Source organism: Hibiscus syriacus, unplaced genomic scaffold, assembly GCF_006381635.1.
Source record: "Hibiscus syriacus cultivar Baekdansim isolate YM2019G1 unplaced genomic scaffold, ASM638163v2 tig00004111_pilon, whole genome shotgun sequence".
Taxonomy (NCBI): domain Eukaryota; kingdom Viridiplantae; phylum Streptophyta; class Magnoliopsida; order Malvales; family Malvaceae; genus Hibiscus; species Hibiscus syriacus.
In genome coordinates, this window is record NW_024062000.1 from 691,540 (window position 1) to 713,007 (window position 21,468).

The 21,468-nt window shown below is 32.8% G+C and overlaps 3 protein-coding genes across 3 annotated transcripts; 1 reads left to right on the top strand and 2 right to left on the bottom strand.

The window, feature by feature from the left end:
* Positions 1 to 689: 689 nt before the first annotated feature.
* On the bottom strand, positions 690 to 2,386 carry LOC120191428 (berberine bridge enzyme-like 13). Its single transcript, XM_039194378.1, has one exon. It carries the CDS (start codon positions 2,369 to 2,371, stop codon positions 758 to 760), a length of 1,614 nt encoding a protein of 537 aa, XP_039050309.1. The 5' UTR covers positions 2,372 to 2,386; the 3' UTR covers positions 690 to 757.
* Positions 2,387 to 9,489: 7,103 nt separating this feature from the next.
* LOC120190652 (berberine bridge enzyme-like 21) lies at positions 9,490 to 12,677 on the bottom strand. Its single transcript, XM_039193706.1, has 3 exons — positions 12,352 to 12,677; positions 12,196 to 12,312; positions 9,490 to 11,059 (listed from the first exon to the last, which is right to left on the bottom strand). The coding sequence occupies exons 1-3, from the start codon at positions 12,675 to 12,677 to the stop codon at positions 9,490 to 9,492; spliced, it is 2,013 nt and encodes a 670-aa protein (XP_039049637.1).
* A 3,929-nt stretch (positions 12,678 to 16,606) lies between these two features.
* On the top strand, positions 16,607 to 18,321 carry LOC120190659 (probable WRKY transcription factor 14). Its single transcript, XM_039193717.1, has 4 exons — positions 16,607 to 16,858; positions 16,948 to 17,082; positions 17,634 to 17,773; positions 18,039 to 18,321. The coding sequence occupies exons 1-4, from the start codon at positions 16,607 to 16,609 to the stop codon at positions 18,319 to 18,321; spliced, it is 810 nt and encodes a 269-aa protein (XP_039049648.1).
* The last annotated feature ends 3,147 nt before the right edge of the window (positions 18,322 to 21,468 follow it).

The following is a 21,468-nucleotide window of genomic DNA, read 5'->3' on the forward strand; positions in this document are numbered from 1 at the left end:
GTAATAATATTATTAAGTTATTATATGATAATGATCTTTTTCGTGAACGAAATACTATTCTAAAAAAGATTACCCACTTAGTAATATTTTTTTTTTGCGAATGAAACGCTAAAGTATAAAGCCCGACCCGCTTTTCTATTATTTTCTCCTCACTTGCAAATCACACAAGCATTAGCCTTTTTATTCTCTTCTCTTTATGGATGGACTGGGATCATTCTAAAATATTTTTTTTATTGATAACTTATCTTGTCCTATCATGTGTCCGTCCATACTTTTCCTTGGTGTGCTTCTTTTCCGTTTCCAGTTTCCAGTTTCCTCTCTTATTGAACTAGCTGCTTTTGTCATTGCTTTCCTTGTTCATGTTCCTTCAATCTTCTTCTTCCTTCTTAGAAAAGAAGAGATTTCTTTGAAGCTTCATTTTTTATTTTCAGGTGAACGAAACTAAAAGTAATGTGTCGATCTTCAGACACGAAGTTCATCCTTCGATCACATCGATCATGGCGAAATTACTTTTAAAGCAACAGATTTTTTACAATACTATATTTATTCATGCAACACATGTTTCGCAGAAAATAACAGCAGCGTCACCCGCTGTAGAAGTCTAACTTACTACATACAACCCTCAAATGTTTAAAGAAGAAAGTATATAGGACAACTACTATTCAATTAAACCAGCAATCCTTATTTCATTTTTGTTTTTGGTTCAAAATACGAAGGCAATACAAATGAAGCATGAAAATGATTAATAATGATTCCTTCAAAGGCATCTAGCTTCAACTGGAAGTGGTGGAATACTCTGTTCATGCCTGAAGAAATTATCTGGGTCAACTTTGGTCTTCACCTTCACCAATTTGTTGAAATTATCCTTAAAGTACCTAACGCCCCAAGCACTGGCTTCAATGAAACTTGTGCTTGAATTCTTGTTGGTCCCCAGATCAAGGTCCCTGTAATTCACATATGCAGTCCTGGGGAACATTGAAACATAAGGTGCCATGTAATTATACATCCTACGAATCCAATCCATGTGCTTCCCTGCATTCTTATCATCCCCGTCTTGCCATAGTGTCAAGTGCTGGATCATGAATTTATTGCCTTTCCGATGCGGGAACGGTGTTTCGGCTTCCGATATCCTCGCCATCATCCCGCCGTACGGGTTCCATATCATCAACGGACTGTCTTCCTCCATTAGTCTTTTCCATAGCCCTTCCAATGCTGTTTCTGGTATGGTTGTTTTCACGAAATCTGATTTGGCTTTGAAATAATTCTTGAATGTGGACTTACCTTGGAGAAGAATCTCTGGGGGCGTGTTGCTCGGGTATCCGGCGATGTAGAGAATCGATTTGATCCAGCTTGTTTCGATGCAGTCTTTTCGGGTTAGTCCCAATTCAGGGAAGCTTTGTTCCATGATCAGTAGGAGCCTATCAGCATCACCAAGGAATACAGAGTTGTATGATGTTGTCACTGTTTTCTCACCATTGTTTGTTGCCGTTTGAATGATGACCCTAATGAAAAGGTCTTCGTCGAGGTTATCGGCCACCTCTTGCCATCGATGGAGGATCTTGGTACCATTCTGTTCTAGGGACTTTGTGACAGTGAAGACTGTCACGGTTGCCGGGACCGGAACAAGTTTTATCTTCCATTGAAGTATAATGCCAAAGCTTGCACCTCCACCACCACGGATAGCCCAGAAAAGATCTTCTCCCATGGCTGCACGGTCGAGAACTCGTCCGTTAGCATCGACAATTCGAGCATCAATGACATTATCGACACCGAGTCCATATTTTCTCATCATGGTACCATATGCACCACCTGTGATGTGCCCACCAACGCCTAAGCTAGTACATAGCCCTGCAGGGAACCCATGAATCTTGCTTTTCTCATAAATCCTATAGTAAACTTCACCAATAGTCGCACCAGCTTCAATCCAAGCACTGTTATCCTCTATGTCGACTTTCACCGATCGCAGCTTCGAAAGGTCGACCATAACAAAGGGCGACTCAATTTCGGATACATAAGACAATCCTTCGTAATCATGGCCTCCACTACGGACTCTGAGGTGGATATTAAGCTGCTTCGAACAAATGACGGCAGCTTGGACATGGGATTCGTGCAACGGCATGATGATGAACTCAGGTTTCGGCATCGAAGGCGTCAAGTACCGGAGATTTTGTGCCGTGGATTGCAAGACAGTGGAGAAGGAAACATTTTTTGGGGTGAAAAATGCAGTGGAGATGGGTAAGGCGACCTCGGAATTGGCGTTGAAGCATTGGATGAATTTATCTTGAATGCCATCTGATTTCAAGGTTTTAGCTGCTGATACTTGAAGGATTATAAGTAATGGAAGAATGGTAGAAATCGAGGGAAACGCCATTGTTTTTGTTTGCTAATCTGCTTAACAATTTTGAGGGTTTGATTAGTGTTTTATAATGAAGGATTGAAGCGTATGCTTTAATGGAGCCAAACCTGTAATTGACCTGATCTTAACGTCATAATCATAGTCTTAAATTTAAGGTTCTATTGCCAATCGAGGTTGGTTCAAGTAATAAACAGTTTGATATCGTTTAAACAAAGTTTCGAGTTTGAATCATTGTGTATGCGAAAAATCATTGTTGGGAGATTCACTCACCGAAATCTAGTGTGTTATGCGGGTCGGTAAATAAAAATAAAATTAAGGTTCGATTAAAATATAATCAATTTTTTTGAGGGTTCCGTTTTATTTAATATTAAATATAATCAAGATATACACGTCTTACTTCTTATGGTTAAATTTTTGTTTGAATTCGCGTTGATTTGAGGTTTTTTATTATTATTCTTCAAATTTTAATTGTATTTGTTGTTGCTGCTGTTAAATTGTCTTTTATATATATATATATATAATTGTAGTTTTAATGGAGTTTTTTAATAAAAAGAAAACAATTTTTGAATTATGTTGTCCTTACCAAAATATGGGCATGGCCTACCGCAAAACCATGCGTAAAGGCTCATAAGACGTTTCTTTTCCCAGATGTACATAATGTATATATTTATCTTATCAGTATTCTGAATCCACTTGCCTGGCTATATGATTTAATGTAGGTAAATTAAGTATTTAGTATTTAAATTATTAATTTTGGTAATATAAACTTTTAATTTTTTAAAATTATACTTTATTTTTATTTTTTGTTTCATTTTAATAATCACCGTTAAAAACTTAACAGATTGACTTGTCGGTTGTCAAATTTGTCGGTTTATGAAGCCCAAACTTTTAGGTCGCACCTTTTCGACCCCTTGAACGTGATTTCAACCTTGGTTTCACCGAAAAATATCTCAATCTCTCCAAATAGACGATAGACTTTTCGACTTCTTCATCTTTCGATCTCCGTAGTCAGCCGTTCGATGAGCCTGAAACTGTACTATGCTGGTCGACTCGTCATTCTCTCGTGATTTACCATTCGAATTGGTCGTGCATCCACCGTTATGCTCCGTCGGCCTGACCGTTAAGTTTTTAAAGGTGAAGTATTAAGATGAAACAAAAAAAATAAACGTTAGGTTGGTATTGAAAAAAATTAAAATTTAGATACTAAAACGGCTCAAAATTAATAGTTTAAGTATTAAACTCATAATTTACCCTATAAACAAAATCAAGTAAAACATTTTATTTACGAAAGTAATATATTATAAAGATAATAATTTCTTATGTAATTCTATGTTCATATTTCGTTTGAAGTGATTTTTATGACAAAAATTATTACCAATAATATCAATTTTTGGTTAAAACTAACTTAAGTATTTATTAATTGGATCAAATTAAATAATATTAATTTTGTAATGATGTGTTTTCTTAAATAGTACTTTAATATTTTTTTAGTATTATAATAATATAAATTTGATTGAGAATATTTGATTTGAAATAATGCAAATTTATTGGAATTTGAAGTCTAATTTTTAGGGTAAATTAAACCACTAGTCACTTAACTATTACTTCTTTTCTAATTTGACTACCGAACTATTTCTTTTGCAAGACTGTCATTAATAATTATTTTTTTATTTTAATAATCAAACATTAAAATTTAACGACTATGTTCTCATCAAAATATTTTATGTTTTAAAATGTTCACATCATTTTCTCTTTCCTTATCAGCATACCGTGTGCTATTTTTTAAAACTTTTATTCGAGTAATCTGGTGGTGACATATACTCTTATATTTTTCATTCGTGTTAAATAAATTAAACTGTTATATATTATTCTCTTCATGTTCACTATTTTTAAATTTAGTCGGATCTTATGTTTCTGTCTATATACAGAGATTTTTTATACAGAGATTTATTTACAGTGATTACTTCCATTATAGACGCGTATATTAAGAAAGCATATGAAAATTGTTTAACTATGTATTTATTTATTTATATATGTATTGTATTTTATCTTTATTTTTACTTTTTTGATTGTCGGAGGTATTTCACGGAAGCTGCTCTCAACTTGACGTTGGGGCAGCCTACTACCCTACCTCCCCCTTACCCCATTACATATGAAATATATTTTGTTGTTGTTATTGTATAAATAAATCAAACAAGATAATGTAACGATAATGATAATGTGTGAGATAATATTACATTTTAAGAATCATGTTCTCGGAAATAACTTTACTTTTGTGAATTACACATAGGGATCCGACTTGACCCGACCCGACCGATCGGGTCAATTTTTTTTTTAAAAAAAAAACAGGTTCGGGTCGGGATCAGATTTAGGGTGAAAAATACCCGACCCGACCCGACCCGAAAAAATATATAATTTTACCTTATATATTTCGGAATAGTTACAATAATATCATTCTATATATAATTTTTTTCAATTAAGTCACTATTTTTATTGAATAAAAATAATTGTTTTTATTATTTCGGATCGAATTTCTAAGTCATATAGTCGGGCCGGGTTGGGTCGAGTCTCTGGTGAAGGCTCCCTTGTTCTCGGGTCGGGTGGACAAAAACCCACCCATGCACATCCCTAATTACACACATTGATTATGATATATTTATAATAATTAAAAAAACTGCCAAAATCAAGCCGAGCTTTGGGCACTGTTAATTGGTTTACAACTTGTTTGGGAGAACTGTATGACCAATTTACAAATCCAATTCGATAGTATGGAGGCTCTGAAACTCACTCAAATTCCTGTGGTGTATTCGTGCACGATCCCCCTAGTTCGTTATATTGATAATATGCAGAAGAATGTTTGGTCAATAAGCTTCAAATGAGTAGCGCTGGAAGCCAACAAACCAATTGATATGCTTGTTGATCATTCTCGAATTGTCACTGATGCTATTCATGATATCCCTACTCTCGTCCTTCCTTTATTGGAAAGAGATGTCCTTGGACCTCCATATTTAAAGTCTAAATATTAGTTAGGCTGTCTTCTATTATCATTAAAAAAAAAACACTGCCAAAAAGACAATTATTCAATTCTTTTTAAGTTACAATAAAACAAATGAACGTGTTATATCACTTTAAAATGTTATAACATTTTTTTAAAATTAACATCACATCATTTAATTAGATTCATCTCATAAAATTAATATGTTTTCAACATATACAAAAATGTTATTATACTTATTTTTTGTTCTAAAGCAATATAAGCTTGAATTTGAGCATATATAAAGAAGCTAGTCAAAATGTAAGAAGAGTTAAAGCTGCGTTGGTTGGTGGGTTAACCATGTTTAATTAGATTTCTTCGTCTCTTCCAATGTGAGATCTCAGCTTGAAATTAGGCTTTTTATGTGTAAAATGTTATGACCCATTTCAATCCAAAAAAAGGTATTAATTAGGTGACTAATAGTGTAGTTTACCCTAACTTTTTAATATAAAGAAATATTGAGGGGACACCATTTGTGGGTTTTAAATAGTCAAATCCAGCACTGCTTTTTCTGCACATTTTTATAATAAAATTACTATTAACCCATCCCATCCCCTTCCCATTCCATTTCATCCTTAATTAAACTTTGTCTCTTACTTACTAATATAGTATTAATTACAATACTAATCAAGCTTTAGATTTATGTTTGTTTATCAAAAAGCTACCTAATCTCAATTGAAATCTGACCATGATGAACTTAATATATCAATAAATATTATTTTCATTACATAGCTTACTTATGCATAACGTCAACCTTACATAATAATATTCTCTTAAATTATTTAAATCCTTCCTTATCAATACATTCACAAAGTTATTATGTGTTGGAATTAGATTTATTTGAAAATATTACCCATCTAAATTATACAATCTTTTTGTTGTAGGCTAAAGGTTTTTTTTTAATTAAAATAAATATGGGTAAAGTATACAAATGATCATCCGACGATAATGTGATACTTTGTTGAGTGTATCGATTATTAAATGTTATAAAATAACACTTCGACTATAGGGTGTTGCTTTGTTGAGTCCCTCGACTATTAAAAGTTACAAAACAGACCTTCGACTATAGGGTGTTGCTTTGTTGAGTCCATCGACTATTAAAAGTTACATAATGGTCCTTCGACTATAGGGTGTTGCTTTGTTGAGTCCCCCGACTATTAAAAGTTACAAAATGGTAAATCGATTATTTAGTATGTTCCAAACTCGTCATTTTTCGTTAAAAATTAACGGCTTGTCGTCAATGTCAATCTTTTTAATGGAAAAGGACGAGTTTGGAACATACTAAATAATCGAGTGACCATTTTGTAACTTTTAGTAGTCGAGAGACTCAACAAAGTAACACCGTATAGTTAAAGGACTATTTTGTAACTTTTAACAGTCGAGAGACTCAACAAAGTATCACCCTATAGTCGAGGGACTATTTGTGTACTTTACCCAATAAATATTTAATATTTTATTTTAAAGTTCAGTATAAATATATTTTAAATGAGATGATGTCCACATCTAAAGAGAAACACGTTATTACTTGAAGAAATTAATTCCACCATCCAAATTGCCAAAACTTACTCCAATCCACTTATACGGCACGCCAAAGCAATTGTATATTATTGATATTATTATGATTATTGTTGATGAATTTGGCTCAATTTCATAGAGGAAAGTGAATGATGCTTAGAAGATAAATGGGCCATTGAAAGAACCGCCCCTGTTTTCCTTTGAAGGAATCCAACTCAATTTCTTCCTACACAAACAATCCCATTTGCAAATGCTATGGACTTTATGCTACTCATAATTTACAATTGAATTATAATTTATAACTTTAGATAAATATAAAATTAAATACACGAACCAAATTATTTCAATGGTTAAAGGAATTGTTATTGTTCCTAGAGGTCATAGATTCAAGCACCAGCGACTACGAGGGTGATTGAACTTTTATTGTCATATAGTTGAGAATATTTAAAATAGATACTACTTTGTAATCATCTTAACTTAATTAAAAAAAATTAAATGACTATATTATTTTTTTAAATTATATAACTAAAATCATCTTACAATCCCATTTCTTACACGATATTGTAAATTAAAAATAAATTAACTTCACTAATGTTAAAAATCAATAACAATTTTTTAATATTACAATAAAAATCAATAATGTTAGTTTAAATATTTTAATAAAATTAATTAAATAATTTTAAATTAATAAATTTATAATTTTTAAACAACAATTAAATTAAAATTTGTCTATAGACAGCAAACGAAAAAAAAAGGAATGAAAAGACACGAACATACTAAAGCAAAATTATTATTACTGTAACAAGCATGAGGGTAAATTTGTCTTTCTATTCTAAACGAGCTTTTTCACCTCAACTGCTGAAATGTTCAGCTTTTCTAGTTGAATTAAAAACTCGGGTTTAAACGTATTTTGATAACAAAAGATATATTGTTTGGCATTATTTCTACTATTAATAAGTGATTTTGAAACCAAAAGTTCTTTTAAAAACTCCACCAAATGAGCCTAAGATGATTAAAGTTTTTATAACTATTAGTGTCTAAATTGATCATTTTAATACTTGAATGATAGAATCTAACTAATTTTAATAGTTAAATGATCATATCCAAACTTTGATCATGGGTTTCATACACATCTAAATTATATAGTGCCCTAGCCTGTTTAAGACTATCCACATGTGTGATCGTTATATCTTCAATCGATATCTAATTTTCCAAATCATATTTTAAATTTTAACCACATACACCGACTTTGATTATTGGCCACACTTTTAAGTTAAAGTTGAGTCAAGTTCGAGTATTACTGAATTCAATTTGAAAAGTTTAAAGTTAAACTCAACTCGAAATAAAAAATTTAAGCTCGACTCGAGCTAAAAAAATAAAGCTCAAAACATTCACAAATTTAATTGATTGAAACTCAAACTCTTAACTTGATTCAAGTTTGAACTTGAACTTTAAGTACATGAAAACCTTACATTGCATTTATCTTTTAAATTATATATCAATGTTGATATTATTAATCTTTGATCAAGTCAAACTCAAATAACTTATGATATGTCTCGTCTTATTTACTTCACTAATTTCAACATTGATAATCAATCTTTTTCTTGAACCGTGAATAAATTAGTGTTTAAAGAAATAGTTGTTATTACTAGAGGTCTTAACTTTGAGCACCATAGAATACGATGATTTTTTAGCGTTCATTGTCAAATGGTTAAAAGTCTTTAGAACATATACTACCACTTGTAAATACACTAGATTAATAAAAAAGAAGATTGTACTTTTGGTGCCTTGCTAAGTATGTCTCGGGACATTGTCGCAGTTAGGGGTAGATGGTTTCCCCCCCCCCAAAAGGAAAATGGGTCTTATTAAAAATCATTTCTAATCAACACAAGGTGTTGAACCTACGAGGATAAAAGAGTGTCCAACTGTATAAATCAAATAAATCGTACATCATTTGTCACTTCCGAAGAGATAATCTCGGGATAAATCGAGTCAAAAAGTAGCGAAGACAATGATATACAAACTCATTTGGCCAAAACATATGTTACAGAATTACAAGATGATTGAATAAGATAAACGTGAAATCTAGGATAATCTCGGGGCGGATGTATAACTTCGAGGGGTTCAATTGCATACCTATTATTTTGAGAAAAAAATATTAAACTTAGTTTATTATATGAAGGGGAGTTTAAAAAATAAAGAAATTTGCATACTCATTTTTTTCAAGAAATAAAATATTAACTCTTATTTTTTAGCTTTTAGATCCGTTGGAGTATGACCCAACTATATCGGACGCTATAGTTTAGATACAAATTGAGATAAAGAAGAGTTTGTGGATTGTTCAGAAACTATGAAATGTATCAAACAAGTGAAATTGAGTTCCCAGAACTTTTCTTCGGGCTTGCAGAAAAACAAAGGATCTTTAAGAACAAAGATTCTTACCGAACGACACGTGACCACATGCAAATATATTTAAATTGGAATAAATTGAAATTATTAAATAAGAAAACTTACAAACCATCATGTAGGTAAAATCCATGAGTTAATTACGAAGCATGCAGTGAATTTAATCATCTAATTAATCTTATTTGGAACGAGGAGGAATGCTTTGTTCATTTCTAAAAACATTGGTGGGATCGAATTTGGTCTTCACATCAACCAACCTGTCATAGTTCCCATCGTAATAGCTCAATCCATACGATTTCCCTTCCTCATAGCTCCAAGTTTTAGCGGTTCCGATATCCACGTCTCTGTAATTCAAGAAAGCCCTCCTCGGATTCTTCGACACGAACTCAGTCATGAACTCGTGAACTACTCTCGCTTGTTTCAAGTGACTCTCTTCCGCTTCATTTGCTGGATCGTTCCAGTTCAACGAGTACTGTATCTTGTACAGATTCCCAGCACGATGAGCGAATGCAGTTTCCTCTGGTTTAATTTCGTTCATTTTTCCACCGTATGAGTTGCATGTCAATCCCACTTTTGGGTTTTCAGCCATCGTTTTCCATAGAGATTCCAGCCCGGAGATGGGAATCGGTGTTTGAACATAATCTGATTTCCTCTTCACGAACTTGGTGTTCTGATTGTTTCTGTCCAGCAAAACCTTCGGTGGCATTCCGGGATCGAAATTTGCCCACCAAAGAACTGAGTCGATCCAACTCATTTCGGTACAGTTCTCTTTCTTTAAACCGAGTTCCGGGAAATCTTTGGCTAATAAAGCTACAACGCCATCGGCATCCCCCAAGAACAATCCCATGACCGTAACTCTCACTGACGTTACCTCTTTACTCGTATCGGGTTGCAAGAGCATTCTCGTGAAGAGATTACTATCAGTTGTTGCGGCGACTGTTTGCCATTTGAAAGCAACGTCGGTGCCTTTATCGGCTATTGATTGTTGGACTCTGAAAACGGTGACCTTCTCCGGTACATGGACGAGCTTTATCTTATAGGATATAATAACGCCGAAGCTGCCTCCTCCTCCGCCTCTTATAGCCCAAAAAAGATCTTCTCCCATGGCTTTTCGGTCTAGTATTTTGCCGCTGGCATCGACTATGTTGGCATCCACAACATGGTCTATCGACATACCGTGTTTCCTTATCATGGTACCATACCCGCCACTGGCAATGTGCCCGCCGGCTCCGACCGTTGGACACACCCCGGCAGGGAATCCATGGACGCTGCTCTTTTCCCATACAGCATGGTAAAGTTCACCCAGCGTCGCACCGGCTTGAACCCAGGCCGATTCATCTTTCACGTCCACAGCTACCGAACGTAGATTAACCATGTCAAGCATGAAAAAGGGTTTGTCGGAAACGTAAGAAAAGCCCTCGTAATCGTGGCCGCCGCTACGGGTTTTGAGCTGGAAACCGACCTTCTGGGAACAGATTACGGCAGCGGAAACATGGGTGGGATCCATTGGAGTGATGATGATGGCCGGTTTAGGCGTGGAAGATCTGTTGAAACGAGCATTATGAATCCGTGCATCCAATACAGATGTATAATTGGGATTGGTGGGAGGGATGATAATCGAGGAAGCATTGGGGGATCCGATGGACTGACTCATGCATTGGAGAAGCGTTTGATAGGCCGGATCCGGGGCTGCACTTGAAAATGAAAAACTGAAAAGAAGAAGAGAAAACACAATCGGAATTGCCATTGTTTTGTTTTGCATTTTTGGAAGTTAAGTTTAATGGAAATTTAAAGCATTTCTCTTCTCTTATGTTTCGATTTCAATGGAGGAAGCTATTTTTGTACAACTTTAAATTAGGATTTTCCCCATGCATTCATTGACCGGCGTCTCACCAATGCTATTTTGCTTATTTTAGATTTCTCTTTTTCTGGAATGCAATACCACGTTTCCAATGATGATATGTTTACATAAAAACCATAAAAGTAGCTGTGGATAAAGTATACAAATGGTCCCCAATTATATGGTGATGTTTTGTTCAATTCTTCGATTATTAAAAGTTATAAAATAGTCATTCAATTATAGGATAATGCTTGGTTGAGTCCCCCGACTATTAAAAGTTACAAAATAGTCACGCGACTATTTAGTGTGTTCCAAACTCATCCTTTTTTGTTAAGAAATTGACGACAGTTTGAGCTCGATTTTAACCTGATGATTGAGATATGATAAAAATGATCTCATAATCTAAAAAAATATATCATATCACAATCAACATGTTAACGTCCAACTCAGATTGTTGTCAATTTTTTAACGAAAAAAGACGAGTTTGGAACATATTAGATTTTAGGGTGACCATTTTATAACTTTTAATAGTCGGTAGACTCAACAAAACAACGTCCTATAGTCGAATGACCATTTTTTTAACTTTTGATAGTTAAGGGACTTAAAAAATATCACCCTATAGTCAAGGGACTATTTGTGTACTTTATCCTAAAAATATGAATTATTTTCATAATAAAAACAGTCCATTTCGGCCTACCAAAGATGGCTGAACTTTCTTGAAGTTTCGGGAAGAAATTTTTCGGCCTCATAAAATGACTGAAGTTTTTAATTTTTTTGTCAATCAAATTGACAAAAAGCACTAATCATACAAGACTGTGAATCCTTAAGGAACACCTAAAGGTTTGTCAATGGCATCGTGTCCACATGACTATGCTCTGAAGAAACTCGAATATCTATCTCTTGTCTCCAAAGTCAGTTCCGAACTGGAGAGCCATGTCGGGTTTTCCGACAAGATTTTGGCCGAGTTCATCACCGAAATGGGCTGCAACTCCAACACTGTCGACGAGTTCAATGCCAAGCTCAAAGAAAACGGCGCCGTGTTACCCGATTACTTCGTCCGCACGCTTCTCACTGTTATCCACGCGATTCTGCCTCCAAAGCCTCCGAACAAGGAATCCAAGGCGGAAAACGCCGGTGACAGTAAGAAGTCTAAATCTAAAGCTTTAGCGATTGCAGATGATAAGAATAGGTCTAAAGAACTAGAGAAGAGAATTGAGATGGAAATGCGAGATAAGATGGACAGGGATAGAGAAAGAGGCAGGAGGGATAGGGATGGAGAAAGAGATAGGAGTAGGCATAAAGATCAATCTAAGGAGGAGGATGACAGGAGGGAATATGGAAGACGGGAAGAAATAGGGATCGAATCCGAGATAATGAGGATGACAGGGATTATAGGAATAGGGCAGGAACAGGGACCGGGATAATGTGGAAGGCGATGAAGATGGGGGGAGGAGTAATGGGAAGTACAGTGATAATGAGCCTTTATTATTTAAAGACGGGAAGAAAAACCTGGCCTTTGTATTCATGTTTTCATTTTTATAAAGTTCACATGTATTTTTCAATGAGTTCTGGTGGTTAAAGCATAGATGGAACAGTGACCATTTGTCAGCCCCTAACAAGGGGTTGGCAATTATAATTAAAGTATATTTTGATTTATTTAATAAAAAATAACGACTAGAATAATAAATAGTTTATTAGGATGCTGGTGGGCTATAAAATAAGAGATGATTTTATTCTTAATAAATAATGTGATTAGATTACGACCTTGCTTCACATTGGCCAGATTAGGATGCTGGTGGGCTATAAAATAGGAACACAATAAAATAATAAACTTGCGTGTTGAATAGTCTTACCAAGAAAATTGGTTTAGCTCTGATTTTAGTCCTTTTACATTGTTGAAACTTATTATTTACTCTCTCTAATATGGTAAACTTTTGTCACTTTTATAATGTTATATTAGTAGGTTCAGATAAACAATACCATTAATTACTATCGTTGAATTGATATTCGCGATTATCAATGTTATAATAAGAGTCGAGTAAAATATTTAAATCCCAAATTTTAACAAGATAGAGGGACCAAAATTAGAATTTGACCTAAGAAATCTATTAATTTGTTGTCATATGATATGACATGATGGAACATGGGATAAGTATTTTATAAATTCCGTATCGCAATAGATGAAGATATATGGGTACGACAACCTTAATATACGGCTAAGAAAATATGCTACTTGAAATGTTAATATTTTTTTAACATTTTGGTAAAACGCAACCTAAAACATTAATTTTTCTATCGGAAATGTTAATATTGGACGCTACCTAAAATGTTTAACATTTTCGATAAAATACTACCTAAAACATTATTTTTTTTCTACCGAAAATGTTAATATTACCCCTAAATTTTGAGGGAAATAATTAAAATTTAAATTAATTTTTATATCTAATTAAAATCATAAATTAAAAATCTGTCATGATATTTATTAAGTTTTCAGAATAAAATTTTTAAAATATTAAATGAAAACATCGTGACATATTACGTAATATCAAATAATCTAAATATTTTTATATTTAACTATTAACATTAATCAAGGATATGAATTGATGTAATCTTAGTTTAATTTATTAAAAAATGATTTTTTTTTTAAAAAAAACTCAAAGACTTGCTACCAACAAAATCTTAGTCGATCATCAATTTATATATTATAATTAAACTTACAACTGCTTCTCCTCTATAGGAAAGAAACAAAAAGAGAAGCTTAAATATTATTGATTTAAATGTCTTAATGCTTTATTTTAGATATAGGTTGAGAGTCGGTTAAGGAAATAATTTGAAGAAGATGAATTTTTGTAGTTGGGTGTGATCTTTGTCTTGAAATTCATTCTGTACGTGGATTCTATAATAAATAAAATATTAGTGTGAATGCTTCATACCCATGTGAAGAATTCATTACACTGGAGTTTCAGGCTTGTTTATTACAACAAGTAATTTGAAATTAGGATAATGCCCAGAGAAGCGTCAAACTTGTACGTGGAATTAAGCGTGGAAACAAGAGCATTCAGCGTCGAGTTGGGTAATATTTAAGGTTTTTGAAGACAAACACGAGTGGGAGAGAAAATGGTTGATTTTGGCACACTATATTCTTAAAATGTCTCATCAAACATAAGGGGGCCGCTGAACCATCATTGTCCCTTTGAAATCTCCAACTTAAAACTGGATAGCAATATGGTGTTGAGAGTAGGGATTAGTATTTGATCTCAGTCGCATTTTTTTAGAGTAAAATAAATTCAGTCGAATTTAAATTTAAAGTGAAAAATCTTTAATCAAATTTGATTTAAAGACGATAATATAATTAACTTGCATATGTTAAAAAGGTAATTGTCATGATAATCTTTTATCTGTATATTTTATATTGTATATATTAAAATGAAACTCCAAAAGTAGGTTAGCAAAAACCTAAATGTCTAATCAAACATGATTGAAATAACTAAGATTTAGGTTTGTTTAAATGAAAAAGTAAATAGAAGGGAGCCTACTTTTAGACCAAAAGCCGAAGAAGAGACCAAAACCAAAGTATGTTATATTATTTGACCTATATCTAACCATTCAAGTCTACGGCGCCCTACGAACCAGTAAAACCTTAATCAACAACCTAATCATCTTCACCTGACATAAACTAATATTATTTGACTGTCTCATAAACAAATTATTCACCTTTTTCTAAACATTGAATACTTTTGTTTTTAATAAAATGTATGTATTTATAATTAAAGAATGTGGCAAGTGTCTATATAAAAGCTAGACGACTCTCAATCAAGAATGTTTTTAATAAAATGGATTCAAGTATTTTCAAGACATTGATATGCAGAGATAATACTGTTTTATTACCCCCTCCTTTTTGTCTATTTTCTTTTTATTTGACTTAATTTTATATGTATTTATTTTTCGATTATTTTCTTTATTATACTCGCGTTTTACGTGGAGTAGATGAGTGGTATTATTCTGTTAGCTGCAAATTTAGGGTTCATCACAGCTTATGTAAATCTAATATATAATGTTTTATGATAAACAAAGGATGACTGGGAGATGAATAAATTTGATTTTCAAATAAATTATAAATCGGTGGGGAGGATTTTGTAATTAAATAAGAAATAATGGAATTATATGCTGTTTATAAATGAAACGAATAAATTCATAATGTTAGGCCAACGACATTGAAAGTCATTCGTACACTTTGTCATATTTGTGAATTTTTTTATATTATAAAAATAATAAAATAGAGAGTTATTTTTAACCTCGCAGGTGAAATACATCAAAAGTGACTCCGATTGGTTCGTCAACACTAAAATGACTTTAAAATGGCTAATTACTGCTGTACGTAGCAACCAATGGGGCTTGAAACCACTTCCTCCGAAAAATGCGGCTGCCTGCCGCGTCTTTTCTTTACTTTCCATCTCTGTCTTTTGGGTAAACCCAAACCCGTACCCGAAAGCAATATCCCTCCTCGGCCTCCGCTTTGAATTCTCTTCCCATACAAATACTGTTAATAATAATAATAATAATAATAATAATAATAGGAAAGTAAAATGATCTTTTTCATTTATTTATTGTAATTGCCTCAATTTAATCAACAAAAAACTTATTGTAAATATTTTTTACTATATCATAATAAAAGTATTTTTACTTAAATATTACATGTTATAATATTAATATTTATTTTAATATTTTTGTGGTTAATTTTTTAATTAACACTTTTTATCATTACTTATAGTAAAGACTCTTTTGATTATAAATGTCATTTATCAATAATGGTAAAAGCCTTGACAGTCTAGTTATTATTATTATTATTTTGATGAATTAATAATAATTTGAGTAAAAAAGATAATTTAATTAAAATATGATAAGGACTTAAATGATAAAAGTATAAATATAAAGGAGTAAATCTATTATTATATCAATTATAAAGTTAAGTCAATTTTATTATTAAATAAATAAACAAAAGGCATTAAACTATAAATTCACCCACTTCACGACTTCATTACTTTATTATTTTACAGTTCTATTAATTATCAGTATTATTTTGCAGTTAAAACTGATTTTCTTTTTCTTCTTTCGATATCTTCTTCAACTTGTTAAATTGTTATTAGCTTACGTACAGAGAAAAAGCAGTTTCGTATGAGAAGTCAGCGTCTCTCTCTCTCTCTCTCTAGTTCTTCCAAAAAAACACCCTTCTTGTCTTGTTTCTTGTAATAACCAAAACCCATCTCCGTTCTTACATCAAGAACCAAAATTATTGACAGAAATATGCATGTTTTATACGTATGTTAGCTTATTTGGTGCAAATTTGAGCAAAGAGGGGAGCTAGAGACAAGTAAAAAAAAATGGTGGAATCAGTTGTTTCTTAAATGTAATTTGTTGTGTTCGTGTTAGCATGAGCAGTGTTTTTGGTCTAGAAATGGAGAATTATCAAGGTGATTTAAACGACATAGTTCAAGCCTCTGCTGCTCAACAATCAGACATGGTTCCATGGCAACAACAATTCACCTCGGATCCTCTGAGTTTTTCGTCGTCGACTGCAGCCATGGAAGATCATAGAGTAAACGCCTTCGGAGACCCTTTCTCCACCATGAGAGATCCGCTTCTTCTTCAAGAGCTTAACGGTTCGAGTCCTGGCTACTTTAGCAGCCCTAATTCACCAACGATCATCGTATAATCAATATCGCGAATTTTTCAAGCTTCTCTGCTGGTGGTCTTGATGATATGACGAGTCCTTGTAATATCTTTTCACGGATTCAGATCTCTCATGGCCATAGCTCAAGTCCACGACCCGTGCCGCCGCCGCCGCCGTGTGACCCACCGATGATGGCTGCTTCCAGTGTTTCCCCGAGGGGACATAAGGCGCCTGCCGTTCTTACAAGCGACATGCTTAGCGTAAACACATCAAAAAGTTGCTTGATTGATAAAACCACTGTATCAGCCCCAGTGCAGATCTCATATCCGCGGAATCTGGGTATCAAGAGAAGGTTAGGGTATATTTAATTCTCTAATTAACTATATATGAAAAGCGAAGGGGAAGGAATTGTCTGATTAAACTGAAATCCGAAGATTGATATCAAATTTTTGTCACTTACTACACTGCTCTTCTTTCATAAACTCACATGTAGGAGGTCAGAAATTAGGGTTTATATGTTGTTACTAATGAGTGATTAACATTAGATACATGATAATTTATCATATATATAGCTGAGAGGCTTTGAATAAAACCAGAAATGGTATATATATCTGAAAATATGAATTATATGTCTGATAACCCTGCCTTAAATTGTACAACTGGAACAAAAAAACAAAAATCTTGTCTCGGGAGGAGATAGTTAACTCGGGATGCACTATAGTTCAAGTGCTCAAGAATTGGAACCGCGATGTTATACTTGTGTTGTTTACAAATTTACATTTGTTTGGGCCAACATGACTATATTATGCAGAAGAGCCAGACCAAGAAGGTCGTTTGCATACCAGCACCAGCAGCTGCAAACAGCAGGTCTAGTGGAGAAGTAGTTCCCTCTGATCTGTGGGCATGGAGAAAATACGGCCAGAAACCTATCAAAGGTTCCCCTTATCCAAGGTATATTTATAAATTTATGTATCGGACACGAATATTTCAAAGTAAAATGAAAGCGTAGTTTGTGTCAAGCTATCATTATGTAGATTAGAGCAAGATGGAACCAAAAAATAGTATGTCTCAGAACCTATCTTTGATCTGACATGCATGTTCGTGTTTTGTTATAGTGTTCCTCAATAACACAACATGTTGTCATAATCATCATCACAAATCAAACTATATCATTTCAATCGGCTTACACTAAATGCAATTGATTCTTGTACTCCAGGGGCTACTACAGATGCAGCAGTTCCAAAGGCTGCTCCGCGAGGAAACAAGTCGAGCGAAGCCGAACCGATCCAAACATGCTCGTTATCACGTACACATCCGAGCACAACCATCCATGGCCAACTCAAAGAAATGCCCTTGCCGGTTCAACGAGGTCTCAGCCATCAAAAGCCAATGCTAGTAGTCGTAAGATAGGGTCACCGAGTAATTCTCAACCCCAAAACACAATCAAAGAGACCAACAACAACGACACTACAAGCACATCAGTTAAAGAGAAGTGGTGATTGAAGACATCGAGAAACACATAGATGACAACCCAACATACGTACCAGCATTGCCGGAATCACAGCAGCAAACTGAGGATTTCTTTGCAGATTTGGACGAACTAGAGCTTGAGACAGACCCTTTGATCTATTGTTCAAAGATGATTAAAGGGAGGTGGTGTTTCTGGACTGGAAGCAAACTCAGTGAGTCCCTACATAAAATTTTTTTTCCTTTTGGGAATATTGGTGTGGATGATGGGACAGAAAGCCTGAGGAACAGAAGATTTCACAGTAGAACAAGTACGTCCCATAAGACATGACTCGGTGATAACTCAGTGAGAGAAGGGAGATGGACTTGCCCTTGCCGGGCCTTTTCTTTCAAGTGGAACAAATTATTTAACCCCTTACCTTTCTCTTTTCCTCCACGTGGGTGATCACTGTTGTTATAATCCCAGATAAATTTTACAAATTATTTAACCTCTTTATTTCCTTTTCAAGAAAACTATATTCCATTGTATAATAATTTTAACTCCAAATGGGTATTGAATAAGTGTAGGTATACCAATACGTAGATTCGAGTATTGGTATATTAATTTCCTTTCTTGCGAAACACATGAGAGACCTCTGTAATAGATAAACCTTTTAGCCAGTTCATTAATATAAAGTATTGTGAAATAGTGGTTTCAAGTTGTATCAAATCCATCGATTTACTTATAGAATTTAATCTAAATTAATTGATTAATAGGTCGAATATTCATTAATTTACTGAAAATTATGATATATTTTTAAGAGAGGAAAATAACTTTCTCTTGTACAATAAGAATAGATGTTGAGATGCGTTTGATGTTTTCTTTTCTAGGTTAAATGTTAATATATTAAATTTTATGTTGTTTCTTTATTTATCACATTCTTCTATGATTATGTTTATTTTAATTTAATATTGATTCATCTTTTTTTCTAATCTATATATTTTTTTAATATTTGTATGCCACATTCTTTCTCTTCCTTTGGTTTTTATTTAGTCGATGATGACATCAATCTTAATCTTAATTGCCGACCGTTGATTTTTTTTTCATACTATGTCTTTTATTAACTTTTTTTTTCTCTTCTTCTTTTAAATTTTTAATAAAATTTTTTATCTTTGTGACACGTTTTTCTCTACTCTTGTGGAAGTTCCTTACGACATTTAATAAGTTATTCACATACCTTTATAGTTATTTGATGCTCACACAAAGACACTCACAATATTTGTTTTCTGACTGGTTTATGCTGGTCATGTATAATGACCTCCAATGGTGGAGCAATAAATTTTAAATTACGGTGTCATAGATTAAAAAATTAAAACATCCAATATAATCATATAATTAGCGCATACATTATTTCATACTATGTCTTTTATTAACTTTTTTTTTCTCTTCTTCTTTTAAATTTTTAATAAAATTTTTTATCTTTGTGACACGTTTTTCTCTACTCTTGTGGGAAGTTCCTTACGACATTTAATAAGTTATTCACATACCTTTATAGTTATTTTGATGCTCACACAAAGACACTCACAATATTTGTTTTCTGACTGGTTTATTGCTGGTCATGTATAATGACCTCCAATGGTGGAGCAATAAATTTTAAATTACGGTGTCATAGATTAAAAAATTAAAACATCCAATATAATCATATAATTAGCGCATACATTAATACTCAATAAATTAATTTAAATATGACTAAAATAATTGTAAACGAACAAAACGTTTGTTGAATTGTTTGTGAACCGTTCGTGTAATATTCGTTTATTAGTTAAATAAATAAATGCTATAACCTTATTTTATTTAATAAATATTTTTATGCTAAATCAGTAAATATTTAATGTATTTTGAAAAGGAAAATGTCGATGGGATTAAGATGGGGTTTTGATTTTTTTTATATTTTTAGATATTTTAGAAAATATTTGAAAAAAAAAGGATCAAATCAATTTATATTTTAAAGATGTTAAAATGTTTAAGACTAATATATTTCTATTTTTTATATAAAAAATATTTTCTAAAAGGTTAACATCCCTCGTCCTATATTGGCTCAGTCGCGGGTGACTCTTTGGTAAAAGGTTATTTGTCGATTAATCAGAATTGTGTAGCAAAACAGCTCGTCAAATATTTTGGTTATCTCATCACTCATTTACCACTTCATAAAGCATCTCGTTCGACAGATACAATGAGCTTTATGAAGGTTACTGAGATCTTTTAATGATGGACGTCATTCTCAAAGAAATGTTTCGTTTTTGTTTGTATCTCTGAATTTAATATTTTTGTTTTATGTATGAATTTTTTGTGATTATTATCCATATTTTTCATTCTATGTTTGAGTACTTTGTAATTATGATTTTTTTTATATTATTTTTATTAATGAAATTCAGTTGTCATTGTTTAAAAAAGTAAATTTATATTGATTGAATTTAATTTGATTAATTTTATTATAGATATCATAAATTAATAAAAAATTATTTGAATATAAATCTCACAGAGAATAATTTTTACTAATAAAACTAATATTTAAATTATTATTCCTTTCAAAGTAAATTGAAATTTTAAATAATGATACAAACTAATGTAACCCTAATTTTCCATTTATCAACCCAAACCTAAAATTTTCTTAGGAAATAAATTCCTGACCTCTCCCTATTTGATGGGGTGATAAAAGTCATAATATATTGATTACAGGAAAACAAAGCAAATGGGGCATTTGGCCATTGGGGGTTTTATGGGTGATACTATTACTCATGATTTTGAAAAGAAAGCATTGATTATTGGAAGTTTGTTCATGAGATGCCCATCTCCATGTCTTAAAACATTCAATTTTGACTATCATCTCATCATATTAATTATCTGTTCTTATAGTGTAATAGTAAAGTTCAAACCCTTATATTTTTTTTAATGTTTAAATTTAAAATCTTTAAGAATAACTATATATCTAAACACTAAGTAGTGTGGTTCGTGATGTATAAATCCATTATTAGAATTATATGCTCAATTTATTTCTCTTCATGTTTATCATCATGATTCAAATTTTTGATCATATTTAAGAGATTTAGCTCATTAAATAAATAATAATTACCGAACCAAGTGAAAACTAATAATGTAGAAGGGGTAGTGGGCCCCTCATACTGAAACGGTGAAGTTT